Raw genomic sequence first — 26,938 nt, forward strand, 5'->3', positions numbered from 1 at the left:
CACTTTGGGAGGTCTAGGTGGGTGGATCATTTGAGGTCAGGAGTTCGAGACCAGCCTGGCCAACATGGTGAAACCCTGTTTCTACTCAAACTACAAAAATTAGCTGGGTGTGGTAGCACACACCTGTAGTCCCAGCTATTTGGGAGGCTGAGGCAGGAGACTCACTTGAACCTGGGAGGCAGAGGTTGCAGTGAGCTGAGATGGTGCCACTGCACTCCAGCCTGGGAGACAGAGTGAGACTCCATCTCAAAAAAAAAAAAAAATTCCAATAAATTAAACTTTCATACAGTGTACTTTGAAGCAAGCCTTAGAAACTGACAATTAAAATTTTCACATCAATCGATACAACTGTAGGTAATTAATTTCCTCTCTATACATTGTTTTATGGCTTCTGTAATTATCTGAACAATGTTTCAAAGTATTTGAAATGCTTAAAGGAAGACAAGTCCTTAGCATACATAGCAGAAAGTAAAATACTAAGTATTATAAAGACTACAAAATACTATAGAATAATTCTTCAAGAAAATTTTTAATAGCTCAAAGAACAATGACTACTACCACTATATAAAGAACAAGGGAAAATACAATTTGCTTTGAAACCTTTTTTCCCCCTTTAACCTTTTATCTTGCAAAATGGTTTAGAGGTGGCCCAGTATTCTTAAAGGAGGAACGCATATTTCTGTTAGTTTTTTTTTTATTGTTTTTTTGAGACAGAGTTTCACTCTGTCGCCCAGGCTGGAGTGCAGTGGCAAGATCTCAGGTCACTGCAGCCTCCACCTCCCAGGTTTGAGTGAGTCTCCTGCCTCAGCCTCCTGAGTACCTGGGATTACAGGTGCCCACCACCACGCCCAGCTAATTTTTTGGATTGTTAGTAAAGATGGGGTTTCACCATATTGGCCAGGCTGGTCTCCAACTCCTGACCTCAGGTGATCCGCCCGCCTTGGCCTCCCAAAGTGCTGGGATTATAGGTGTGTGAGCCACCACATCCAGCCATTTCTGTTATTTTTATTGTAACTTTAGAGGGGTTTAGGTGTTTTTGATTGATGTAGAAGCTGAACATGGACAATTTGGCTCTAAAACTTGTGCTCCTAACCAGTCCAGTTCTTAATACTGTCTCTTACAATCTTTCATTCATTTAATGAATCAACAAATATTGATTGAGCACCTACCATGTGCCAGGTTCTGTTCTGAGTATGAGGATTCACCAGTAATGTGGCTTCTGATCTTAGGGAAGTTCCATTCTGTTGAATGGGGGAGACTGACAATCAACAAGAGAAAGATATTTGAAATGATGATAAGAGCTAAAGAGAAGCCTAAGAATAAGGTTAGGGGGCTGGAGGCATGGAGGAGAGTGTGGCAGTAATTGTTTAGGTGCTAACGAGAGGCTGCTAAGGTGGGTGACATTTGAACTGAAACCCTAGTGCTGCTGTTTCAGTGGGCCCAGGACTTGGAGAATAACATTTTTCACAAGATACTTCTGGGTATTTTGGTCTGGAGATGTGGAGACAAGATAGTGGAGTGGCTAGGAGCCAAGACTTCAAGGATGACAGCTCTGCTATGTGTGACCTTGAATAAGTTACTGAATTTAATCCTTGGTGTCCACATTGATTGATTGAGACAAGGTCTCGCTGTGTCATCCAGGGTGGAGCGCGGTGGCATGATCATGGCTCACTGCAGCCCGGACCTTCCGAGCCCAGGTGATCCTCCCACCTCAGCCTCTCAGAGTAGCTGGGACTATAGACATGCACTATCATGCCCAGCTAATTTTTGTAGAGATGGGATCTCCCTTTGTTGCCCAGGGCTCTAACTCCTGGGTTCAAGTAGTCCTTCCACCTTGCTCTTCCAAAGTGCTGGGATTACAGGTGTGAACCACTGTGCCTGACTGCTGTCCACTTTTATAAAGTTGGCCTAATAATAGTGCCCATCTCTTAGTCTTGCTGTGAGGATGATGTGCTGATGTGCTGCAGTGCGCATGAAGTGCTTAGCACAGTATCAGCCACATAGTAAGCACTCAATACATCAGCATGATTGCTGTTATATGAGAAATAAAGGAACTGAGGGCTAGGAAGGGGTAGTTTTTAGTAAAGGACGGAGAAATGAAGAAGTACAGGAACAAATAAAAGAGCAGATATTTATGGTAGGGGTAGAGGGTTAGAGCCAGAGAGAGTAGTATCAGCTATTGTTCACTGAGTGCACATGAGTGCACTCTCACTAAGTGGCTTGATTGTGAATTTCATCTCATTTATTTATTCTTTGTTTTTTTAAAGACAAGGTCTTGCTCTGTCACCCAGGCTGAAGTGAAATGGCACAATCATAGCTCACTGCAGCCGTAAACCCCTGGGCTCAAGAGATCCTCCTGCCTCAGCCTCCCAAGTAGCTAGGACTATAGGTGCACACCACCATGCCCAGCTAACATTTTAATTTTTTAAAATGGTATTTATTTATTTATTTATTTATTTATTTATTTACTTACTTTTTGAGACAAGTTCTTGCTCTGTTACCCGGGCTGGAGTGTGGTGGCACAATCTCGACTTACTGCAGCCTCGATCTTCTGGGCTCAAACATTCCTCCCACCTCAGACTCCTGAGTAGCTAGGACTGTAGGCGTAAACCACCATGCCCAGCTAATTTTGTTTATTTTTTGTAGAGATGAGGTCTCACTATGTTGCCCAGGCTGGTCTTGAACTTCTGGCCTTGAGTGATCCTCTCATCTGGGCCTCCCAAATTGTTGGGATTACAGGCGTGAGTCACTGCACCTGTCCAATCTCATTTATATGTTACAGCAGTTCTCTAAAACAGGTATTAGTTTCCTTACCTTTAGAATGAATATAAGGAGGCTCTGAGACATTAACTAACTTGCCCAGATTCTCTTAGATGGTAAGTGACTGAGCTGGGATTTGAACCAAGGTGTGTCTAGGTTCAACATCCAAGTCTTAGTCACTACGTGGTTCAGCCATGCCTTGCAGTTTTAAGGCTCTTAAACTTTTTTTTTAAGGCTCTTGTAGTTCTTGTTTTAGCATAGTGGAAAGACAGACACTGGGATTCAGAAGTCTGGCTTTCCAGTTCCAGCCCTGCCACTTCTTGACTGTGTGACACTGGGCAAGTTATTAAACTCTCTGAGCCTCCACTTATCAGCAAAACAGAGTTAGTAAACATAAAGCTGTTGGAGGGTGAACAGATACCATGTGCCACCTGCAGAGCAAGGCACAGCACCTGGCCTGGCATGTAGAGGGCCCTCAACAATTGTTATTGTTATTGTTACTGTAGGTTTTATGCACCTGCTGGGTGTAACCTTAGGGGATTCACTTAACCCTCAGACCCTCCTTGTTCCACAGGGGGCTGTTATGTGAAATGAGAGTACTCATTGACTCCGCGGCCTGCCAGGAAATGCTGACGTTTATCATCCATTTTGCCTCCCCTGCTTCTCCTCCAGACATGGCGGTCGCTCTGCCACCTTCTTACCTACCTGGGGCGTTTATTATTATTATTGGGACAGAAACTTCCTCTGTCGCCCAGGCTGGAGTGCAGTGGCGCGATCTCGGCTCACTGCAACCTCCGCCTCCCAGGTTCAAGCGATTCTCCTGCCTCAGCACCCCCAGTAGCTGGGATTACAGGCATACACCACCACGCTCGGCTGATTTTTGTATTTTTAGTAGAGACGGGGTTTCACCATGTTGGTCAGGCTGGTCTCGAACTCTTGACCTCGTGATCGGCCCACCTTGGCCTTCCAAAGTGCTGGGATTACAGACGTGAGCCACCCCGCCCGGCCCTTATTATTATTTATATATTTCATTGATTCTGAGAAGCCATTGATATTAAGGCACATCTTTACCCACTAATAATAATATTTGTTGATTAGATGGTGGTGACACGCCACCAATTGTAAGATGCACCCGCACCTCAGGGATGTGAAATGATGGGTACACGTGCGTTTCCGAAAGGATGAGAATCCCGGAGCTCCCGGGCGGTGCAGACAATGGGGAACCGCCGCCCAGCTTGGGCCGCATTTACCAGCAGAAGGCCGCAAGGGGGCGGGAGTCTGGTGGGGTTGGGGCGGCGGTCCACGGGCTTTCGGGGGCTCCGGCCGGGCAGAGCGCAGCGCCGCCTCTCTACTCTTCCCTCTGCCCGCAGACGATGCTCAGGAACGGGAGGACCGCTCTGCGAGAGCTCCAAAGCCATGAGAACTTCCTCACCAAGCTCAACGAGGAGCTGATTGAGACCATCCAGGACATGGAGAACAGCACGACCCTGAACGTGCGGGCCCTGTTGCACCAGCAGGACATCTTGGCGGTGAGACCCGCGCCTCTGCCCTCGGCGCCGGCCGTGCCCGCGGCATCCGCCCGCCCTCCTTCCCTCCCTCCGCGCACGCGCGCGCCCTCTCCTGCTTTTCCCTGCCCGCTGCACAGGCTGCTTCCTCCAACTGGAAGACGCATTTCTTCACCCTTCACTCCCCTCACCTGGGCTTTGCAAGAGGACCGAGATGGGTTTCATCCCAACGCGCCAGCACTCACTGGCCAGGAGACTTTGAGTTAACTTTGCCTCCATGAGCTCTGTGAAATGCGGCACAATAGCACCCGTCCCAGAGGGGCTTTACCTGGCACATATTGTACCGGTGCAACAGAGGTCGCTGCTACCACCAACAGCATTTGCAAACACCTCTACGTGTAATAGCAAGCGATCTGTATGTATTTATATAGTCCTTACAACAATCCTATGGGTGGACACTGTTATTGTCCCGATTAGCCTCTGGTCAGGTTTCTGGGAGTGAGGTTGGGATTGGGGACTCCTCTGAGGAAGTGCTGGGTGGCCGCCTCTGAGAGCCAGCAGAGCCTGTGGGTGAGTTGACCCCACCCCTCCCGCAGACCATCATCGACATCTTGGAGTATTCAAACAAGAAGAGGCTGCAGCAATTGAAGTCTGAGCTTCAGGAGTGGGAAGAAAAGAAGAAATGCAAGATGAGCCGTAAGAATCCCTGGCGAACTCCTTGACCCTCCCCCCGGCACCTTGGGGAGGTCAGCAGCAGAGCATTCACCTTGTACTTGCCATTCAGAAACCCTCAGCCCCATCGTCTCTCTTCTAGGCAGATGGGAAGGCTAAGATACAGAGCAAATAGCCTACTTACCCAACACTTAGCTCTTTCCAGGCCCCGTATCTGGGTCTCTACCAATGTCTGCATTGTTAGAGGCACACACTCAGTCATTGCAACTACTTGGAGGCAGGGAAGCTGTCCTCCCATTTTACAGATGATGAAACCGAGGCTAAGAAAGGTGAAGTAGCTTGTGGAAGGTTATATAGCTAGGAGCCAGAATCCAATCCTAGCCTGGCTCTGTTTCCTGCCAAGGTCCTTCTGGGAGTCAGTGGCTGGGCTAGAACCTAGGTCTGCTGGCTTCCATCCTGCCTGGCCTGTGGTTCCTTTTCCCTGAGCAGACTACACACCTGCTGAGCAGAGGGGCGGTGGATCAGGCAACCCCAGACATCGGGGATCTCTCTCTGGAGGAAGACAGGAGAGACTTTGTCTTAATCCTGCCATAGGTTGTGTCTTGGGAGCCACTGTCACCCCATCTGCCTGGTCTCACTTCCTTGAGTGTGTCTCTGAGGAGACTGAAGTCTGGAGAGGGACAGTCTTGGCGAGGGCCACACCGCAAGTCAGTGGCAGAGTGGGGACTAGTCTAGGGATCATGCACCAATTCCCTTGCTTTTTCCTACCCAGCATTGCCTCTTCTCCTGCAGGGGTGGAAAACCCTCTAGAGCCTTAACTTTTAACCACCTCCCAGCCCTGTGTGAGCTCGCCTCAGCCCAGACCCCAATTACTGGCCAAGGAGACCTTGCCTCCTGGGCCTCTTGGGGCCCAGGTGCTTGAGGGAAGGTCTTGCCTCCTGTGCCTGCCGACCTCCCTAACCTCTCCCCAGGTCTAGAGCAGCAGGCAGAGCAGCTGAATGCCAAGATTGAGAAGACCCAGGAGGAAGTGAACTTCCTGAGCACTTACATGGACCATGAGTATTCCATCAAGTCTGTCCAGATCTCCACCCTTATGCGCCAGCTGCAGCAGGTTAAGGACAGCCAGCAGGTAGGGGAGCCCCTGCCCCTCCCCCACCAGAGTGTGTGGGAGGCAGGACTGGTGGCCAACACCCTTCTGCTGGCTCCCAGGATGAGCTGGATGACCTCAGTGAGATGCGCAGAAAGGTCCTGGAGTCCTTGTCCGACAAGATTCAGAAGAAGAAGAAAAAAATTCTGAGTTCTGTGGTGGCAGTGAGTAGCCAGTTGCTGTGTGGGAGGGGGGATCCAGTTCTCACCCCCACCCCGCCCTCTTCCCCATCCTCTGCCTCCAGGCCCACTGCAGCCTCATCAGTCTCTACCATGTTCTGCTGCCCAGGAAGAGGCACCTGGGGGCCAGACATCATCTTTCTCCACAGGAAACCCAGCGTCCCTATGAAGAGGCTCTCCTACAGAAGATGTGGGAAAGCCAGGACTTCCTGAAATGCATGCAAAGGTTCAGAGAAGTGCGTGGGCAAGGAAGGTGGTGGTCCCTGTAGGGCAGCAGTGGGTGGGCAGTCCCCACGGCCTGTGGGAATGAGTCAGGCTTCTCCTGATCTGGCGCTCAGGAGGTCTCTGACTCTGGTGTTGGCCTCCCTCCTTGCCGGTGCCATTACTGTCACTTGTCTTTCATCTGGGAAGGTGATTGGCACTGACCTAGGCCTTGCCTCATTAGCCAGCATTGCTAACATCATCAAGCATCACCTATTCAGCCATTAACCACTGTGCATCTTTACCCCTTGTTTCTTGTCACTGCCCATCACCCATTATCAGTGTTAATGAACTTCACCATCACTGCCTTCTTGAATTAATTGTCATTATCTTGCCTCTTCATCGGTTTTTAATGTGCATGCCCTTCACTATCTCTGCCAGCCTCCATTCATTCCCATGATTGATCATTCCCTGCCACTTTGTAACCTATCTCCATTCTCCATGATCCCTCACCTGTTTCAGCACCACTGAATATTGTCACTAACTTGGGAGCCAGCCTCACCCTGCATGGGGAAGTGCCCTCTCTGGAGTCCAGCAAGTCCCAGTGACAGAGCCCATACCATTTCCCCAGATAGCTTTGCTCCTCGTTCATTTTGGCTTTTCTCCCTTTGGTTGGGGGCCATTTGGCTTCTCCCTTCTCCCGTGCTGTGCCTTTCTTCTCAGTTTATTGACCAGTTTGAGGAGAACATGTCCGTATTAAGGGCCGAGGTGGAAGAGCTCCAAGCCCAGACCCGGGAAGCCCGAGAGGTCATATTTGAGGATGTTCTGCTTCGGAGACCCAAGTATGTGATCTTTTTGCCACTGCCTCTTAAACCAGCCACACTCTGAGCTCACAGAGGCTCTCTATTCTTGGGGAAGGCAGCCTGGTGTGGATGGCAGAACCCTGTACAGGGAGGGAGGGGCCTGGGTTTCCACCTTGGATCTGCCACTGACCAGGGGCAGATGTGACCTTTCCCATCTCTGCAAAGGCCTCCAATTCCCATCTGTACACAGCAGGCTGGGTGTGTGATCTCTAAGGGCCCTTCTAGTTCCCAGATCCCATGTATCAACCAAATGGGTACAGCCTTCCACTTCTGGGTTTTTGAGGAAGGCAGAGTTGAGTGGGGTGGTTAGCCTCAGGGAAGAATAGTCTGGAAGACACTCCACAAGGAGAGAAGGATGTCCTCTTCACTTGGCAGGTTTCTGGGGAAGGACTGCCTCCCCAAACCAATTCTTTGCCTGCCCTGCCTTGGAGAAGGCCTCTGTGGTTGGGTTGAGGGTCCCCCAGGCTTACCTCTCCATGGTGACACCACAGGACCGTGTGTGGCAGAGCCTAGCATTTGCAAATTCTTTAGTTTTTCTTCTTTTCTGTGTCTGTCTCTCCCTCCTGTCCTTTTCCTTCCTTCTCCTCTCCTATCGCCATCTCTTCCTTTTCTTGTATTTCCAAAAAGCCCAAAGCCAAAATATTATTGGATTTATGAAGTGCCTCTGAATGCCAGGCACCATGTGAATGAAAACAGTCCTCGGTCCCGCCCTCATGGGACCAAAGAGGGAAGTGGACATGAGTTGATAATGAGCCACAAATAAATGTGGAGTTGCAGCAGAGCCTGGAGCTACTGAGTAGAGTACATGCCACTGCGAAAGTGACTCTTAGGGGCTGGGCACGGTGGCTCACACCTGTAATCCCAGCACCTTGGGAGGCTGACGTGGGTGGATCACGAGGTCAGGAGTTCAAGACCGGCCGGGCCAAGATGGTGAAATCCCATCTCTACTAAAAATACAAAAATTAGCCAGGCGTGGTGGTGGGTGCCTGTAATCCCAGCTACTCGGGAGGCTGAGGCAGAGAATTGCTTGAACCTGGAAGGTGGAGGTTGCAGTGAGCCGAGATCATGCTGCTGCATTCCAGTCTGGGTGACAGAGCGAGACTCTGTCTCAAAAAAAATTAAAAAAAAAAAAAAAAAAAAGAAAGCAGCTGTTAGGACAGTGAGTCTGGGCAGTCAAGGAAGGTTTTCTTGAGGATGTGACATTTGAACTGAGGCCTGAAGGATGCATAGAAATTCACTAAGCGAAGGAGACTGATGGGGGAGCTGAAGGAAGAGCAATTCTAGGGGGTGGTGCTAGGGTCTCCAGGGGATGTAATAAATAGTCACTTGTCTTCACCTGGGCTGTGAACACAGTGAATGACACTGAAAGGGGTAAGGTGCATGTGGGCCAGATTATCACCTGTATTCTGGTAAAGCTGATTTTAGAGGCTGTGGCTTATATTTCTAGGCATGTTGGTCTCTGAATAGTGAACCCAGAATTAGGCAAACTGAACCACCCGATCGTGGTGGAGCTGGACCCACATGGAGCCAGGCCTTGGGGCAGAGAAGAGTGGAGTCCTTTCGGGTTGCTTGCTGCTGAGAGAGGAAGAGTCTGGGCTCCCTGTGTCCCCTTCCTCTCCTCACACTCACCATTCTGGTGGTCATACCGCCTTTCCAAAAGCAGAATATAAAGGGGCAGAGAGAGGCCAGGAGCAATACACTCATGGATGCCCTTCCACGTGGAAGGGAACACCAGGAGCAAGGAAGCAGATTTTCCCTCCTAAAAAGTGGAAATGACACGCTGTTAAGCAGAGTCTCTCCAACTGGAACATGCCCAGGAAACACCTGGAGATCATGTTAAAAAGCAGATTCCAAGTCAGTAGGTCTCAGTGGGGCTCATGAATCTGCATTTCTTTCTTTCTTTCTTTTTCTTTTTTTTGAGACAGAGTCTAGCTCTGTCTCCCAGGCTGGAATGCAGTGGCGCCATCTCAGCTCACTGCAACCTCCGCCTCCTGGGTTCAAGTGATTCTCTTGTCTCAGCCTCCTGAGTAGCTGGGATTACAGGTGTGCACCACCATGCCTGGCTAATTTTAATTTTATTTTAATTTTGGTAGAGACGGGGTTTTGCCATGTTGGCCAGGCTGGTCTCAAACTCCTGACCTCAAGTGATCTGCCTGCCTTGGCCTTCCAAAGTGCTGGGATTACAGGCGTGAACCACTATGCCCAGCCTGATTCTGCATTTCTAAGAAGCTCCCAGGTGATGCTTATGCTGCTGCTCTATGAACCAACCGCATGTTGAGCCTTGAGCTGTGAAGGAGCTGTGGTTGGAAGGAACTTGGCATTGACACGGAGCTGAGTGAGGCCAGTGTGGTTGGAATGCAGAGTGACAGGGAGAGTGGCGGGAAGGGAGCAGGGCAACTCAGCCCCTAGGGACCTCCATGCAGTACCCTATAGGCCCAGATTTTCTGCCTGATCCCAGAAGCAAAGGATCTTAAGCCACATGGTGACATGATCAGATTTGTATTCCAAAAAAGTCAGTTTGAAAAGAGCATGGTGGGCTGGGTGTGGTGGCTCATTCCTGTAATCTCAGCGTTTTGGGAGGCCAATGTGGGAGGATTGCTTGACCCCAGGAGTTCGAGACCAGCTTGGGCAACATGGTGAAACCCCATCTCTACAAAAAATACAAAAATTAGCCAGGCATGGTGGCGTGCGTCTGTAGTCCCAGCTACAGTGAAGGCTAAGGCAGGAGGATTGCTTGAGCCCTAGAGGCAGAGGTTGTAGTGAGCCAAGATGGTGCTACTGCACTCTGGCCTGTGTAATAGAGCAAGAATCTTTCAGAAAAGAAAAAAGAAAAGAAAAGCAAGGGAGGGGAGGGGAGGGGAAAGGAAGGGAAAAAGAAAAGAAAGGGAGGGGAGGGGGTGGGGGGAAGGGGGCAGAAGGGAGGGGAGGGGAGGGGAAGGGAAAGGAAGGGAAGGGAAAGAGCATGGGGATGAGATTGGCAAGGAAAGGAAAGGAAAGGAAAGAGCATGGGGATGAGATTGGCAAGGAGCCAGAGTGGCAGCTGGAATTCTAGTGGGTGTGAGGGCAGTTGTCCCGGGGAACGTGGGGAGTGGCCTGGCTAAGTGTGTGGCAGAAGAAACGGGAGAAATAGATGGATTGGAGAAATATTTAGGGAGGTAAGAAGGACTTGTATGACTTGGGAAGTACAGGAAAGGGAGGTATCAAGAATAACCCCTGGGTTCCTGACTTTTGTAATGGGGTGGTGGTGATGTCAAATGCAGAGATTGGGAAGGCTGGGACAGGGTGAGGGATGTGTATATAGGCACAGTCAAAAGTTTACTTGGAGGCAGGCATGGTGGCTCACACCTGTAATCCCAGTGCTTTAGGAGGCTGAGGAAGAAGGATCGCTTGAGGTTGGGAGTTCGAGACCAGGGGGACAACATAGTGAGACCTCCATCTCTACAAAAAATAAAAGAATTAGCCAGATGTGGTGGCACATACCTGTGGTCCCAGCTATTTGGGAGGCAGGAGGATCAATTGAGGAGTTCCAGGCTGCAGTGAGCTGTGATCGCACCACTGCATTCCAGCCTGGGTGACCGAGTGAGACCATGTCTCAAAACAAACCAAAAACCATACAGCTGACTTTGGACAGTAAGTTTGGTTTATATGAGGTACCAAGTTGGAGTCATTGGGTGGGCAATTTACAAGATGAATGTAGATCTCAGAGGACAGATATTGGCTGGAAGTAGAAATTTAGGTGTTGCTGCATAGAGATGAACTTTTTTTTTTACTATTATGAAAAATTTCAAATATAAAGAAAAGTAGAGAGAATGATATAATGAATAGCCAGTTTTGCCCATCTAGATTTAGAAATTGTTTTTTTTTCCATATTGACTTCATGTTCATTCTTTTTTTTTGAATAGTATTTGTAAATTGCAAGTATCCTGACATTTCCTGCCTAAATACTTCATATGTATCAGTAGATTATTGAAACCACGAGAGAGGATGGTCTCCTTGGAAGAGAGAAAAGAGAGTGAAAGAGAATGTAATCCTTCAGCCTCTTAAATGTTTGTGCTGGTCCCTGCAATGGGGAATATATTGCTGATGGGAATCCATCTCTCTTGCTACTTTCATGGAAATAATAATGCCTGTCATTTACTGAGCACTTATTACATGCTGGCATGGTCTCATTTAATCTCTCCACCAATGACTGAGGTTAGAATATTAAACCCATTTGACAGATGAGGAAACTGAGGCTCACCTGGGGTCTGGCACTTAATGAGTGCTTTTCACTTAAGTGCCAACTGAAGGAGGGAGGCGGGGAGAGTAGAAATAGCGTGCTCAAGGTGACGCGGAGTCAAGTTATCAAACCTGTCATCCTCACTCCAAAGCCAGTGATCATCTTGAGGGCCCTCAGCATTTCAGAGCTGAGTTCCTGCTCCCTCTTGACCTCAGACTTGTCGGGGGAACATTCGTCCAGCCAAACTCATTTCTTTTCCATTTTTGATGTGTATGTGTGTGTGTGTATGCTTGTGTATGCACAGTTGGGCTTTGAGGTCACAGATAGGTCACAGATTATATTTTGGGATTGCCCCCCAACCCAAGTAGGTACCAGAGTTCTAAAGAGCAGGGCTCCTCTGAGCGGGTGCTCCCACACCGCCACCCCTGGTCTCTCATGGCCCTCTGTGCTGCCTCCCACCAGGTGCACCCCAGACATGGATGTCATCCTTAACATTCCTGTGGAAGAGCCACTACCCTTCTAGATGTCAGTGCTGTGGGCCACCCTCCCCTTCTGCTCTCTGTTCCCAGCACCTGGAGCCTTGGATCGTTTACTTCCAGGACTGGAGCTCCATTCAGACCCTGATCTACAGTCTCCCTGCTCCCTCTGCCCTTCCTCCCTCTTTCTTTCCCTCCCTCCCTCCCTTCTTCCCTCCTTCCCTTCCCTCCTCCTTCCTTCCTCCTCTCCCTCTGTCCCTCCTTTCTTTCCTTCCTGCAGTTTTTTCCTCTCTTCTTCCCTTCTTTCTGGTTGGTGCTGCTGGGCCAGGTGGGAATTTCCAATTAAATCTGCTATTCCTTTTTTACCAATAAAGCTGGATTTACATTTGCTTTTTGCCAGTATCTCGGGGTCCCCAGCTAGGCCTTGCAGAAGATGTGGTGGGAATGGACTTCATCTTATGATAAGGGGCGGGCAACTGTGCTAACTGCATCTGGGGCTCAAAACTTCTCCAGAAGAAGTGCTGGAGGAACCCCTTGCCTGAGTCTCCGTGGCTTTGTGGCTCTGGGCCACTCCCTCGTGGTGCAGTGGGAGCCCAGCTTCTCTCCAATCTGTGCCCAGACCTGTTGAGGGCATTGTCGGGGCTGACAGGCTTATTGATTTTAATACTCCTGGGAACTTGCTAGGCCTTCAGTGCTTGGAACAACTCAGAAGGGCTACTCTGGCTCCAGAACTTCCTGAAGGCTCAGCTGCAACTACCCTTGGGCCTGCATTGCAGCTGGACTTCTCCTTGTGCCCAGTCCTGCATATTTCTGTCTTCCTCAGTTGTTGATTCCAAGAGCACTCATTAATCAACGTTCTGCACCCTACACTCCATCTCCGAGTTGGCCTCTCTGGGGACCTAGATTGCTACAACCCCCAAGAGGCTCTAGTCACTCACAGATCCACTTTGTGTTAAGATACTTGGTTACAGGTAACAAAACAACCAAATCACATTGGCCTAAACTATGAAGGGCTCAGGTCAATAAATAGCTTAGGTGAGGTTTTATCCAGAAATCAAGTGATGGCACCAAGGACTTGGTTTCTATTTATCTACTTTGTTTTCTGAGGTGTTGCCCATTTCTTCAGGTCAGCACTGCTTGTGGCCCCAATATGCCAGCATCTCCCAGAGTTGTGCAGGTCCTTGTATGTGTCCTGTTAGAAAGAGAGACTGGCTGTGTCCCAGAATTTTCAGCCAATGTATTAAGATTTACTGTAATTGGGCTGGGCACAGTGGCTCACGCCTGTAATCCTAGCACTTTGGGAGGCCGAGGTGGGTGGATCACTTGAGGTCAGGAGTTCGAGAAAATCCTGGCCAACATGGCAACACCCTGTGTCTACTAAAAATACAAAAATTACCTGGGCGTGGCAGCAGGCGCCTGTAATCCCAGCTACTCAGGAGGCTGAAGCAGGATAATTGCTTGAACCTGGGAGGCAGAGGTTGCAGTGAGCTGAGATTGTGCCACTGCACTCCAGTCTGGGTGACAGGGGATGAGACTCCGTCTTAAAAAAAAAAAAAAAAAGATTCACTCTAATTGAACCAGCTTATATTACATGCCCACCCTGAGCTGGTCTTGGAGGTGGAGCGTGCCTGCTGGTTTAGTTCAGGTCACGGGCTCTACCTTGGAGCAGGGAAGAGATGGTTAAGGTGGAACACGTGGCCTAGGCTGAGCCAACAGATACTCCCCAGAGCCACATGGATCTCCAAGCAGAAATGGACCATGTTGAACACAATAGCAAATGCTTCAGTGGAACCTACTTTATGCTTTACATATATCAACTCACTACATCCTCACAACAACAACCCTATGAAGTAGGTATTGTTTATTGTTATTTTCATTTTACAGATGAAGAAACCAAAGGATGAAAAGGCAAAGTGATTTTTCAAGTTGCCAGGTTACTAAGTGGCAGAGGCAGTTTGCTCTTAACCGCTGTACAATCAGGAGCTCAGCTGAGCAGGAGAGAGCTGAACTGGCAAGTGCTGGAGTAGCTGATTAATGATGGCCTGGCATAGTGGCTCATGCCTGTACTCCTCACACTTTGGGAGGCTGAGGCCAGTGGATTGCTTGATCTCAGGAATTTGAGACCAGCCTGGGCAACATGGTGAAACCCCGTCTCTATAAAAAATATAAAAATTAGCTGGGCATGATGGTGTGCACCTGTAGTCCTAGCTACTAGGGAGACTGAGGTGGGAGGATTGCTTGAACCCAGGAGGTGGAGGTTGCAGTGAGCCGAGATCGCACTACTGCACTCCAGCCTGGGTGACAGAGCGAAACCCTGTCTCAAAACAAAAAAAGTCAAAGCAAGTAATAGCCAAGCCCCAAATCTCTTGTTATTACAGTACAAGAAAGAGGCTAAACCAGAGAACCTGGTTTGTTTGATTTTGTAGAACACAGATCCACCTGTTCTAATTTCCTCATAGAATGATGCCATCTGGGGTCGGGTGGATGAGCATAGGTGTGGGGTTGGTCTCACTGCAGAAAAGCTTCCAACAAAAAGGCTCCTGCAGTTGTACGGAGCTGGGGGCCAGGGATGGCGTGGGGAAGGGAGAGTGGGAAAACTTCTGAGTCAGCATGAAGGAAAGTGTCTTCAAGGATTCTCCACTCCCCATGATAAGAAGGTCCTGGCCGAAGGCCTACCCCACTGCAATGAAGACATGTCTGAATGAAGACCTGGGTTGGGAGCTGAGATGTGTGTTGAGAGGTCGACTGTCCAGGAGGCCTGAGTCTGTGTCTGCAACTGTCTTTAAAGACTGCAACGCATCAGCTGTGCACAACTCAGCTGTGAGGCCTGCCAGGTAAAACCTGTCATTGCCTGTGGTTGGGCTGAAAAATCACACATAGGTTTTTAGCCAGGAGCTGGACTTTTTGTGAAGGGATGCATGAGTTCAGAGGAGGAAAACCAAGAAAGGAAGCCCGGACATAGGTTCCCTCACATTGCACGTAGCCCTCATGCCTCCGAATGCGCCAGAGAGTGACCCCACACATGTACAGCATCTGTACGTGGGTGTCTTCCCAGGTACTCAGTGCCGCGTGCGCAGCTCTCACAGGCAGATACACCTACATGCACATGCACGTGGATGATACTGGGACTGTTTTCTTTTTTTCTTTTTTGAGACGGAGTCTTGCTCTGTCGCCCAGATTGGAGTGCTGTGGCACAATCTCTGCACACTGCAACTTCCGCCCCCGGGTTCAAGCGATTCTCCTGCCTCAGCCTCCTGAGTAGCTGGGATTACTGAGGCCCGCCACCACGCCCGGTTAATTTTTGTATTTTAGTAGAGACGGGGTTTCACCATGTTGACCAGGCTGGTCTCCAACTCCTGACCTCAGGTGATCCATCCGCCTTGGCCTCCCAAAGTGCTGGGATTACAGGCGTGAGCCACTGCGCCCGGCCCATCTATCATTCTTTATTGGAGTACCGGAGGGCAGCAGGAGTGAGAAAGAAGAGGTTTATGGGAACCCGAGGTTGAAGGGGAAATCAGCACTGGATATCACCTTTAATGGGAAGGACAGGCAACTGGGACGTCTCCAGAGCACTTAATAAGCTGTAGAGGTACTATTTAGATGACCAGACATTGTTATTATTTTTAATGTATTTTTTATTTTTATAGATTTACGGGGTACAAATGCATATATTGCATAGTGGTGGAGTGGGCTTCTAGTGCCCCATTACTCGGATAGTGAATGTTGCACTCGATAGGTAATTTTTCAACCCCCACCCCTCTCCCCCTCCCATCGTTTGTAGCCTCCAATGTCTATTATTCCAATCTATACCACACATTATTTTTTAATTCTAGTAGGAGTTGGTTGAAAACCCTATTCTGGGGCTCAGTGAGTCCGGCTAATTGGGTAAATGGAAGTTTCATGGAATTTCCTGTTCCCTAAGGCCCGTGTCTGTGTATCTTGTGAAGTGTGAGTCTCGACCTGGATCTCTTGTGTCTAGGACGCCAATAGACATTGGGAGGTCTTTGGCAAGGCCCTGAAAAATGTCTGGTGTACCCGCGTTTAGACAACGTGTGCAACCGCCAGGGCGCGGGTATACCGAGTACTGCCGGCAGATGGCGGTAAAGACTGGCACAAATCAATCAGCCAACAGCTTCAAGGGCGGGCTGTGGGGCGTTGGGGAGCGGTGTGGAATGCATCCTGGTTGTAAGTCGCCAAGGGCTCATTTTATTGCAGAATTCGCAATTGGAGATGACCATTTTGGCCTTTAGTGTGGCGAAAGAGAGAGAGGCCTTTGTTCTGCACGCATTGCTAGTGCCCAGTCCCTGCCTACACGAGCTGGCTTTGAGCCCCCTCTCCCAGCGTTCAGCTCCTGTCCCCATTTCTACTCCCTCCAGCTTTCCTTCTTCTCGCCAACCAAGCTTATTTCCTGCCCGGTCTTTGCAGGGCCGGTGGGTCATCAGCTTTGCATGTTGTCCTCAAGGTCTTCACGTGGCTTGCTTATTATGCAGTCTGCTCTTTTCCTTTCTTAGAGAGGTCTTGCCTGACCACCATTTCTAACCAGGTTCTTCCTCCCCATCACTTTCCATCCATCACTCTGTTTTATTTTCTTTGTAGCTGTGATCACTACCTGATTTTACACATTCTTTTTTTAAATGTTTATTACACATTCTGCTAGGTGAAATAAATCAAACACAGAAAGATAAATACTTCATGTTCTCACTTATACATGGAATCTAAAACAATTGAGCTGTAGTCAAAAACCACCAGGGATCATGGCAGATGGGAGGCAGGACTAGATTGCAGCTCCCAGTCGGACGGACAGAGCAGCGTGTGGAGGTTCGCATCATTAAGTTTTGCTTCAGAAGGACTGCAGGAACGCATTAGGAAAGCCAAGAGAACCCACAGACCCTCTGAAGGAAACGGATTGCTCCTTGAGGAGGGCTGCCAGAGGCCCAGAGGAGAAAGAAACCTCCAGCTGAACTTTGTAACAATTTGAACTGATCAAGAAGCCTCCTGGCCAGAACTCAGAAAAGAACGTATTTGTCCTAATGCTCTCCCTCCCCTTTCCCCCACACCAGAACTTTATGCATTTTAACATGTTTGTTAGATTCACCGAATCACTTAGCCTTTTGGAACTCCCTCGAGTTACACTTTTAAAGTCACTTTCCCCTTTCTCAAGCCTCTAGCAGGCTGAGCTCTTATCTGCGGCCTCTGGGGAAGAATCAGCTTCCAAGCTCATTCAGGTTGTTGATAGAATTCAGTTCCTTGCACATGTAGAATTGAAGACCCCACTTCCTTGCTGGCTGCCACCTGGGGGCTGCTTTCAGCTTCTAGGGGCCATCCACGTTCTTCATCATGGGCCCCTGCATCTTCAGGCCACTATACCATTTTCATTTATTTATTTATTTATTTACTTAAGATGGAATCTTGCTCTGTTGCCCAGGCTGAAGTGCAGTGGCATGATCTCAGCTCATTGCAACCTCTGCGTCTCAGGTTCAAGCAATTTCCGGCTTTTTTTTGTATTTTTAGTAGAGATGGAGTTTCACCATGTTGGCCAGGCTAGTCTCGAACTCCTGACCTCAAGTGATACACCCACCTTGGCCTCCCAAAGTGCTAGCATTACAAGCATGAGCCACCGTACCCAGCACCATTATACCATTTTCAATATTCAATTGAAATATTCAATTTCATAATAGCATTTTAGCTTTAGTGGTTAAAATCTGCCTGGAAGTAGATTAACAGTACAACCTCTTAAGATATTTTCCCTTTTCCTACTCCTTTTCTTCCTTCTCTCCTTTCCAAGGCCAATAACACAATCAGTGTACAATCATCCTTCAAATAAGATTTAAAATTATTTTTCTTCTTCTTCTTCGCAGGGAAAAAAAACTAGCAAAGAAACATGAATAAACTAAGCACATACCTATTAAAAAGTTATTGAGGTGGCTCATGCCTTTAATCCCAGCACTTTGGGAGGCCAAGGCAGGCAGATAATGAGGTCAGGAGTTCGAGACCAGCCTGGCCAACATGGTGAAACCCCATCTCTACTAAAAATACAAACAATAGCTGGGCTTGGTGGCCGGTGCCTGTAATCCCAGCTACTCAAGAGGCTGAGGCAGGAGAATCGTTTGAATCTGGGAGTCGGAAGTTGCAGTGAACCAAGATCGTACCATTGCACTCCAGCCTGGGTGACAAGGCAAGACTCCATCTCAAAAAAAAAAAAAAAAAAAAAAAAAAATTATTGAGTTTGAGCATATTTAAAGCTGGATTTTCATCTTTTCAAGCATTACATGCTGGTCACAATAACTGTTTCAGTCAGCTTTAAGGCTGCTCCTTGCAGCAAAATGAGAAGACAAGAGGAAAAGAAAAGGAAAGAATCCTTAGGTCTTTTCATAGGAGAATTGCTTACCTAAATTAACAGAAGTTTAAGTTATAGCTCTTGAGAATTTATATTTTAATATTTTATATTAATATTTTATAAGAGCCACTTTTGTATAAAAGTTCTCTATTATCTTCATATACTGAATAAGTTTGTCCCACCAAATGATATTTTTGTGATTGCATCTTTTACTTTTTGATTTCTAAAATTAACATACAGTAAAAAAGATGACATTTGGGTGTACGGTTGCACAAGTTTTCACCACTAGCATGATCAGGGTGCAGTTCTATCACCTCCCCAAATTCCCTTGGTCTCCTGGACCACCACAGAGAGGAATTCTTTTATATTCTGCCTAGGAAATCAAAGCTTGGCTGACAGGCCAGTTGAAGCTGAGGGTAGAGGGAGCAGCCATCTTGCAGTCCAACAGGTATTCTTTCAATCCTTGCATGTTAACATTAACAGGCTTTCATTATATATTAAAAGCCTATTTATTTTATAAAATAAATAATTAAAACTATAAGGAAAAACAGTTTCATTGATACATGAAATTTAGGTAAATTGCTTCCTCGAGACACAATCCCCAAATCGTTGATAGTGCTGTCAGTGGTAAACCATTAAAGGATGCAACATGACCCCTGGGAAAGACAGGATGCTGTACTTCATTTCTACCCCTTCATCCACACTGAAGGGAGGGAGACAGAACTGAGAAGACTCCTACTGCCATTCATGGCACCCAGGCTGTAGGTGCCGAGGGGCACCTACAGGCCAGTGCCAAGCTGCCCTCAGCCCCACCTCGGCTTTCCTCCTATGCTCGTCAGCACCCAAGGTCTGTAGGGGTCCGAGGTGGCAGGGGGCTGGTATGTCAGCACTGCCCCAAGCGTGTGCACACCCAGCAGGCTATGACAGCACCTGGGCTTGGCCTCAACTTTGCTCCAAGATTAGAGTGGGCACTGACAGCAGGGAGACGCCAGGCTGTGGGAGCAGGCACTTCTAAGCCTGTGAGGGCAGTGGGGACTTCCCTGACCCTCAAGAGTGTAGAGATGTCTGTTTCCGCAGCCATGGTTTGGGCGCCTGCAGCTGTATCCAAAAGGGCAGGGCCCCTGCCTGCTCCCAGCACCCACAAGAGCACAGGGAGGCCGGGGTTCACAGCCGCGACTTGAGTGGCTGCAGTTGCACCTGGGGAGCTCCTGCTGCACCAGCTTGGAAGGTTTGGGGCTCTCATTGTCCCCAGCTCTGCAGCTCTGTGGAATGTGCAGCCCCAGCTGTCCCTCCCCACTGCAGCTGGCTTGATGGCGGAGTCCACTCCAGATGGGCCGCCACTGCCACCACCAGCTACTTGGGAGGCTGAGGCATGAGAATCACACACACACACACACACACCCCCACCCCAGCTGGTGTCTCACTAGGTTGAGTGCTCCCTAAATCTACTGCCTCTGAGCCCAGCACAGCACTAGGAGTTGCCTAGGAATTGCAGATCTTGTGGCCTATACAGCCTTTCAAGTTTATTTAGGACCCCAGAGCTCTTTAGCCCATGGTGGTGAGGCTTGCTGAAACTGAAGTTCCGACCTCTGGGATGGGTGATTTCCCCCCTGGCTAGGGATGGTCTAAATGATCCCTTTCTAGGCACCTGCTGAGTTCTGCCTGGTGTTAGCAATACTGAGTTCCAATGTCAAATCCCACAATCACTGTGCTCTCCCTCCTGCAAGTACACATATTCTCTCTCCACACCACACAGCTGCTGCCTGAGGATTGGGGAGAGGTGGTGTCAGCAATTCAGGACTGTCTTTCCTAGCTTCTCAGTGCCTCGTTAAGTGATATGAAGTTAAAACTAGGTACTTTATTCTTATGAAGGCACTTTTTTCTGTAGATAGTTGTCAAATTTGGTGTTCTAGTGGGGAGGATGATCAGTGGAGGCTTCTATTCAGCCATCTTACACCACTGCCTCTTCACTACTTTAAACTACGCTGCTATGATTGTGCTGTGTATACATTAATCTTTTTGATATGAACTCTAATTATTTCCCCAGAATATATCCCTAAAAGTAGAGTCTCTGAGCCACAGAACATAAACATTTTTAAGGGTTTTGAAAGGTGTATAGATAAATGTCTTCCAGAATTGACATATTTAGTTATAAACAGGAGCATCTGATGATAAGACATTTCAATTTATGCCTTGTCAAACTTGGGTTTGTTAATTCTCTGACAATCTGATAGGTAAAAAACAAGATCTCATTGTAGTTTTAATCTGCATTTATTTGATCACAAGTCAGACAGATTTTTTCCCATTTTTCAGGCCGTTTGTGGAGTTAAAAAGCTAGTTCATGTCACTTTTTCATTTTCTACTAGGGGTTTCGTGTTTTCCCTGTTGCTTCATATTAACTTGTTATATTTTATCGGTATCAATACTTCATCACATGTCTCAGTTTGTCATATGTCTTTAAACTATTTATGATACTTTAATTTTTCTGTTTCATTGTGAGATTTATTTATTAAAATAATAGCTTTTTTGGAAGTTAAAATTGACATACAATAAACTGAACACATTTAAAGTTTACCATTTGGTAATTTTTTGACTTATGTACACTCCCATTAAGCCATTACCACAATCAAGATTATGAATGTATCTTTTTTTTTTTTTTTTTTTTTTTGAGGCAGAGTCTCGCCCTGTCACCCAGGCTGGAGTGCAGTGGCGTGATCTTGGCTCACTGCAAGCTCCACCCGCTGGGTTCACGCCATTCTCCTGCCTCAGCCTCCCGAGTAGCTGGGAATACAGGCGCCCACCACCACACCCGGCTAATTTTTTGTATATTTAGTAGAGACGAGGTTTCACCGTGTTAGCCAGGATGGTCTTGATCTCCTGACCTCGTGATCCACCCGCCTCGGCCTCCCAAAGTGCTGGGATTACAGGGGTGAGCCACCGCGCCCGGCCTATGAATGTATCTTGACTGATCACCCCTCAAAGTGTCCCCAAGGTACTTTTACATTCTTTCAGCCCTCTCCATGCACCTTTCACATCCCCTGACAACCAGTGATCTGCTTTCTGTCGTTAGATTCTTACTTTCTATTTTAAAGAATTCTATGTAATTTTAAAAGAATTTAAAGAACTTTATGTAAATAGAATCATACAGAATATACTTTTTTGGTAACTAGTTATTTAAAAAATGCAAATTGAAAGCATAATGAAATACCACCACACATCTATTAGAATGATGAAAATGCAAAAGACTGACCATATCACATGCTGGTGAGGATGAGGAACAGCTGGAACTTTCACACACTGCTGATGGGCACATCCACTGGCACAACCATTTTGGAAAACAATTTTGTATTTCCTTAAAAAGCTAAACATTCTCAAGCCTGTAATCTCAGCACTTTGGGAGGCCAAGGCAGGCGGATCACCTGAGGTCGGGAGTTCGAGGCCAGCCTGACCAACATGGAGAAACCCCGTCTCTACTAAAAATAAAAAAATTAGCCAGCGGGGGGGGGGATGGGGGGGTGGTGCATGCCTGTAATCCCAGCTACTCAGGAGGCTGAGGCAGGACAATTGCTTGAACCTGGGAGGCGGAGGTTGCAGTGAGCCGAGATCGCGCCATTGCACTTCAGCCTGGGCAACAAGAGCGAAACTCCATCTCAAAAAAAAAAAAAAAAAAAAAGAGCTAAACATTCACCTACCATATGATTCAGACATTCTACTCCTAAGTATTTACCTTAGGGAAATGAAAACATACATTCATACAAAGATTTGTACATAAATGTTCATAGAAGCTTTATTGTAGTAGCCATAAACTGGGAACAACCCAAATGTCCATCAACAAATCAGTGTACAAATGAATACTACTCATATGACGGAAGAGTATTTATAAACAAAAAGGAATGAACTCCTGCAATACCCAATAAGATGGATGAATTTCAAAATGATATCTTTTGACATACACAAGAACTTAATATTTAATACCACCTAATCAATTTATTCTTACATGAGTTCTGCCTCTATTGTTATATTTATAAGAATTTCCTTGCTCTTAAATTGAATATTTGACCACACAATCTTTTAATACTTTACTTTTACACTGTCATTTTAAAACCATCTAGAATTAATTTTGGTCTAAGATATAAGTTAGGGAATGGGCATTAACGTCTTTTCTTATCTGGTTTGCTAGTTTTTAGGACTGTTTTTAATTATTTAGGCCTGAGTGTTTTGGTTTGTTCTTCTCAGATAGAAGTTAGTACCTATCAAATAAATATTATATAAAACTAATGGGCATCAAACTGTAAGAGGAAATTTATGCATAATTCTGCTTTCCAACCAAACAAAAAAGTCATAATTTTCATGAGTTTTGTATAATATAAGGAGACAATTTTGACAACTACAGCATAAATGCAATTTTGAATAATGTTATTATGTTCCATTATTCTATAGGCTTTCTATTTGTATTTATAGACGGCATTAGCATATAATATTTCACCATTTAGATTTTTTCATTTTCTCAGCATTTTAAATAATATTATATGGAAAACCTTTGTGCCCATAACTTTGTGCTTCTCTTGGATAATTTATGATGAGCCAATTCCCAGAAGTAATGTTTAGTGGATTAAAGTAGAGTTCTGCTTCTCTGTGCTTATTTCTGCACAGCTTCCCAAGAGGATTATGCCAATTTGACACCATGGGTAGGAACGTTTGAGTCACCAGCATCATGCCATCCTTGTTTTTTGGGTGTACTACCAATGGTGGCTATGTATTCTGTCTGCTTTGTTACTCAAATGAATAAATAAATACTTCACAAGTCAGTCTACCTAGCTGACCAAACCTAGACTTTCAGCTCCTTTCTCTCCCTCCTTATACTCTGTGGCAGCCATGGGGGTGCACTGTTCAGATTTCCTTTCAAGAGAACTTGCTTCAAGGAGATAGTTGGTGGACAGCCTCAAGCTGTCATACTTCCAGACCTATGGTAGCAGTCACCCCATTTCTCCAGGGGCTGTTCTCAGCCAAAGACTCAACCCCTGGGATATGAGAACCTGGCTATTCCTGCCCTGTGTGAGCTCCTCTGAGGGGCAAGCCTTGCTTTGGGCCTCCCCACCTGTTTGGCTGAGACTTTCTTAGAGCTGCAGTCTCAGTCTCCCTCTATTCAATCCTCCTGTATCCCTCTCTCCTTTGATACATATCAGGCCAGCATTGCAGTCTGAAGGCTCTCCCTGCCTGTGGCTGCTCTGTCTCACCTTTGTCCATCAGAGGCGTGTTCTCCCAGTCAATCTTTTGCATGTCCAATTCCGTCTTGACATTTTTCATTTGGAGGACCCAAACTGACCGATCCCCTGTGGACGAGTCTGCATGATGATTGTTCTCGTAAGATAGAAACAAACTCCAAATTAGTTATTAGATGAATGACAGAATGATAGAAGTTTTGGGGTTGGCTATAGATATCTGCCCCATAAAGAGGAGCCTTGGTTAGTTCTCAACAACGTAGGAGGAATTGGAACTGTGGAAATGATATTTCTTTGAGTTGGTGGAGGTGATAGCAGTAGTTCTTATGATGTTACGGTCGTTTGTTGCTTCTTGTCTTTCCTTTGTGTGTTTCTTCTCCTTGATTGCCAATGGTTACCGATGAGCTGTGGTAGGTCAGGCTTCGGCAGGAAGGAGTAGCTGACGCAGCATTTTCTGGAAGCATTGCACATGAACAGTGCTGTCTCCCCCTGGTGGCAATATGTCCTGCAGTATCCTGGGGTGTTACTCACACATTTTGACCCACCTGCACTGGCTGTATGGGAGAGGACAAGACAGAGAAGTCGTGGTTAGAAGCAGCACAGGACCGCTAACACGTCAGCGCCAGATGGGAGTGTTTGGCTTTTTGTTCTGAGTTGTGTCCTTAGGATGTTGTGCAAATGAGACTTGGGAAAGCCAGTGATGAGGAGACAAAATCTTCCTGGATTGATGGCCTTGGGGAACTCTGTCTGAGGAGCTCTTCTTCTTTGCCAGTATCTGCATCTTTGAAGCTTTTTGCTAAATTTGATACTACAGAATAGGATGTATGGGTAAAAACAGGGGTGGGGAGCCAGGTCTTCATGGGTAAAAACAAGGGTGGGGAGCCAGGTCTTCATGGGTAAAAACAGGGGTGGGGAGCAGGTCTTCATGGTCAGGGAGGAGCTTGGATACTCAAAAGGGAGAAATGGGGCTAGTCTCGCTCACCCCACAGGCTCCCTTTTAAGGTGTTTCTACCTTACTTGTATTCGTAGACTCTAAAACTGTAAATATCAGTCAACCTGGGGCAAAGTGGGAGGAGTCAAATCATTCTCCAAAATCATTAAAAAGAAAATAATGGTTGCTAGTGACAGGGCATTTTTGCATTCACACAGTGCTGTGCACCATTTCACCATCTGGTGAAATCTGTTTGCCTCAGTGCTCTGTGTCTGCCATTGGCTCACAGCAGGGGCCTCTTCAGAGCACCCTCAGGCCTCTTTGGCTTTCTTCACATCTGTTGCCTGGCCCTCCTCTGATCTCTCTCTGTGTGTCTGTCTCTCTCTTTCTGACCCTGCTTATCTCCTAGCCCCAGCATTTGAGCTGAACCCGTTGCTTACCATCCTGTGGGAACTAGCCCTCTAAGAGGTCTACTTCCATCCCCCACCTGCCAGCTGTCTGTTGAGCATAGGGACGGGAACCTCAATCTCTTCCTTCTAGGCTCAAAATCTCCTTTGAGCTCCAACCCAGGGCTGATCTCAATGGATGCACATGGTGATGACAGAAGCCTTCAGTGTGTCTTAGGAGGTTAGATATAAGGAGCTCACATAAAGTGAAAGAAGATATTTTGGTTCAGGTTGAGGGTGACTATCATTTTAGAATAGAAAACAAATTTTTGTAAAGGTTATATAGGGTGGTGTTTGGGTGTGGGATATCAAGGCTAGTGGTGGTTGTTAGGAGATCTCTACCTTAGGCTGGAACTCAGTGGGGTGAGCCCTGCCTCCACCCAACCTGGCTCATCTATCACCAGAGCAACCAGATCTGCTAGTGTTCCTCGTTCCCAGTTTTCCTTTCCTCCTATTTATCCAGTTTACCTGGGATCACCTGGGTCAGGAATCTGAGGGCTGCCAAGACCAGGAGCAGGAACTTCATGGCTGAAGGGGTGGCTTGGGGAGCTGGTGGTGGTTTAATGGAGTTGGGTCCCTCTGTAATGTGCCTGGAGCTACTGCCTTTATAGGATCCACATGATGCCAGGATACTGGGCAGTGAACCAAGGGAGACTTTTCGTTACCCAGAGCAGTCAGATTAGATCAGAATGTCTACTGGACTGGAGCCTGGATTGATTTATTGAGCACCTGTGTTCTAGACTGTTAGGAGGGGGAGAGGTAGAGCAAAGAGTGTGTCGGTTCCCAGCGTTCATCTCTAAAACTATGCATTCCAGACAGTGTTGGTGAGATGTAGGGAAACTAGCATTCTCTTGGCGTTGTTGCTGGGAGTGTTAATTGGTACAGTTTTTCTTTTGTAGCACAATTTGGCAATATATATCAGAAGCCTTAAAATGTGCCTATTTTTTTACTCAGAAACTTTGTACCTTGGGCTTTTGTTTAATGGGAATAATTGAACAAGTACATAAAGACGTTTATCTCAACATTACAGTAACAGAAAACCAAAGGCCACCTAAATGGTGATAAAACATGGATCTAGTCTAATATAGAAAATACAGAATATAATAGAGCAGTATACAGTTATTAAAAATGATGAAAAAGTATAAAAATGTAGGCTACAAGATATGTATCTAGAATAACTTAATCTGTGGTAAAGGAACATCTATGTGCCAACATATGTAGGTATATATGTATGTAGTATATATGTCTCTCTCTCTCTCTCTCTATCTATCTGTCTATCTATCTATCTATCTATCTATCTATCTATCTATCTATCATCTCTCTATCTCTCTACCTATTTGTCTAAAATGTCTGAGTTTGGAGAGAATGATTATGTGTACTTTCACGATTAGAAAAAAAAGATAGTTTATAGAAAAACTACTTATTGTTTGAATTTTAATATGAATACTCTTACCTCTAAATTTTTGCTTTCTTCCCCTAGAGTTTAAGGTTTCTGGAGGTTAGAGACTTTGCCATTTCCACATTCTTCTCAAAAAATATTTTGGGTTTTCCTCCCCCCAATAGCATCCTTTGGAGTCTGTTTCCCATCGAGACAGTTCTTTTGTGTTCCAGCTCACTTTTCCAGAATCCTTTCTCTAATGTGGTGCCTGTTGTATAAGGGAATAATCTCAGGAGTCCTGGTTTGGGCCAACTGAGTAGAGCAGCTCTAGCTTCTCACGTTTTCCTGGTCTAAAAAACCTGGATTGATTTCAGGCACAAAACAAAACAAAACAAAACAAAAGATCTGGGACTTGGTAAGAATATGTCCCAAGACTTTAGCAGTCTTTATGGTCACTCAGATTTGTAAAAATATCTTAAAATCTGTGATTTTTCCAACTAAGTGATGTAAATTATAATCCTGAAATAGATACAATCCCCTTTATGCCTTTGGTAAACCTATAACCACAGAAGCAAAGGCTTTTGTGTTTCTGTGCATAGTCT

General features: G+C 46.7%; 2 protein-coding genes across 14 annotated transcripts in view; one reads left to right on the plus strand and one right to left on the minus strand.

Moving 5' to 3' along the window:
• The window catches only part of C21H20orf96 (chromosome 21 C20orf96 homolog), a 68,694-nt gene that overhangs the window by 32,340 nt on the left and 9,416 nt on the right, over nucleotides 1-26,938 (plus strand). For 8 of the 13 annotated variants that reach the window (XR_010125155.1, XR_008496070.1, XM_054466846.2 and 5 more), the window contains 6 exons: nucleotides 4,131-4,289; nucleotides 4,862-4,961; nucleotides 5,909-6,066; nucleotides 6,147-6,248; nucleotides 6,413-6,499; nucleotides 7,188-7,306. Coding sequence is in view for 11 of the 13 variants with exons in the window: in XM_054466846.2 (XP_054322821.1) it covers nucleotides 4,131-4,289; nucleotides 4,862-4,961; nucleotides 5,909-6,066; nucleotides 6,147-6,248; nucleotides 6,413-6,499; nucleotides 7,188-7,306 (725 nt within the window). In the remaining 2 variants the exon portion in view is untranslated. The other 5 variants (XM_054466847.2, XM_054466843.2, XM_054466844.2 and 2 more) reach the window with 2 other exon arrangements.
• Nucleotides 22,121-25,539, minus strand: DEFB132 (defensin beta 132). The gene is made up of 2 exons (XM_054466854.1): nucleotides 25,427-25,539; nucleotides 22,121-24,135 (listed from the first exon to the last, which is right to left on the minus strand). Exons 1-2 carry the CDS (start codon nucleotides 25,482-25,484, stop codon nucleotides 23,906-23,908), a joined length of 288 nt encoding a protein of 95 aa, XP_054322829.1. The 5' UTR covers nucleotides 25,485-25,539; the 3' UTR covers nucleotides 22,121-23,905.

The sequence above is a fragment of the Pongo pygmaeus genome, chromosome 21, assembly GCF_028885625.2.
Source record: "Pongo pygmaeus isolate AG05252 chromosome 21, NHGRI_mPonPyg2-v2.0_pri, whole genome shotgun sequence".
Taxonomy (NCBI): Eukaryota; Metazoa; Chordata; class Mammalia; order Primates; family Hominidae; genus Pongo; species Pongo pygmaeus.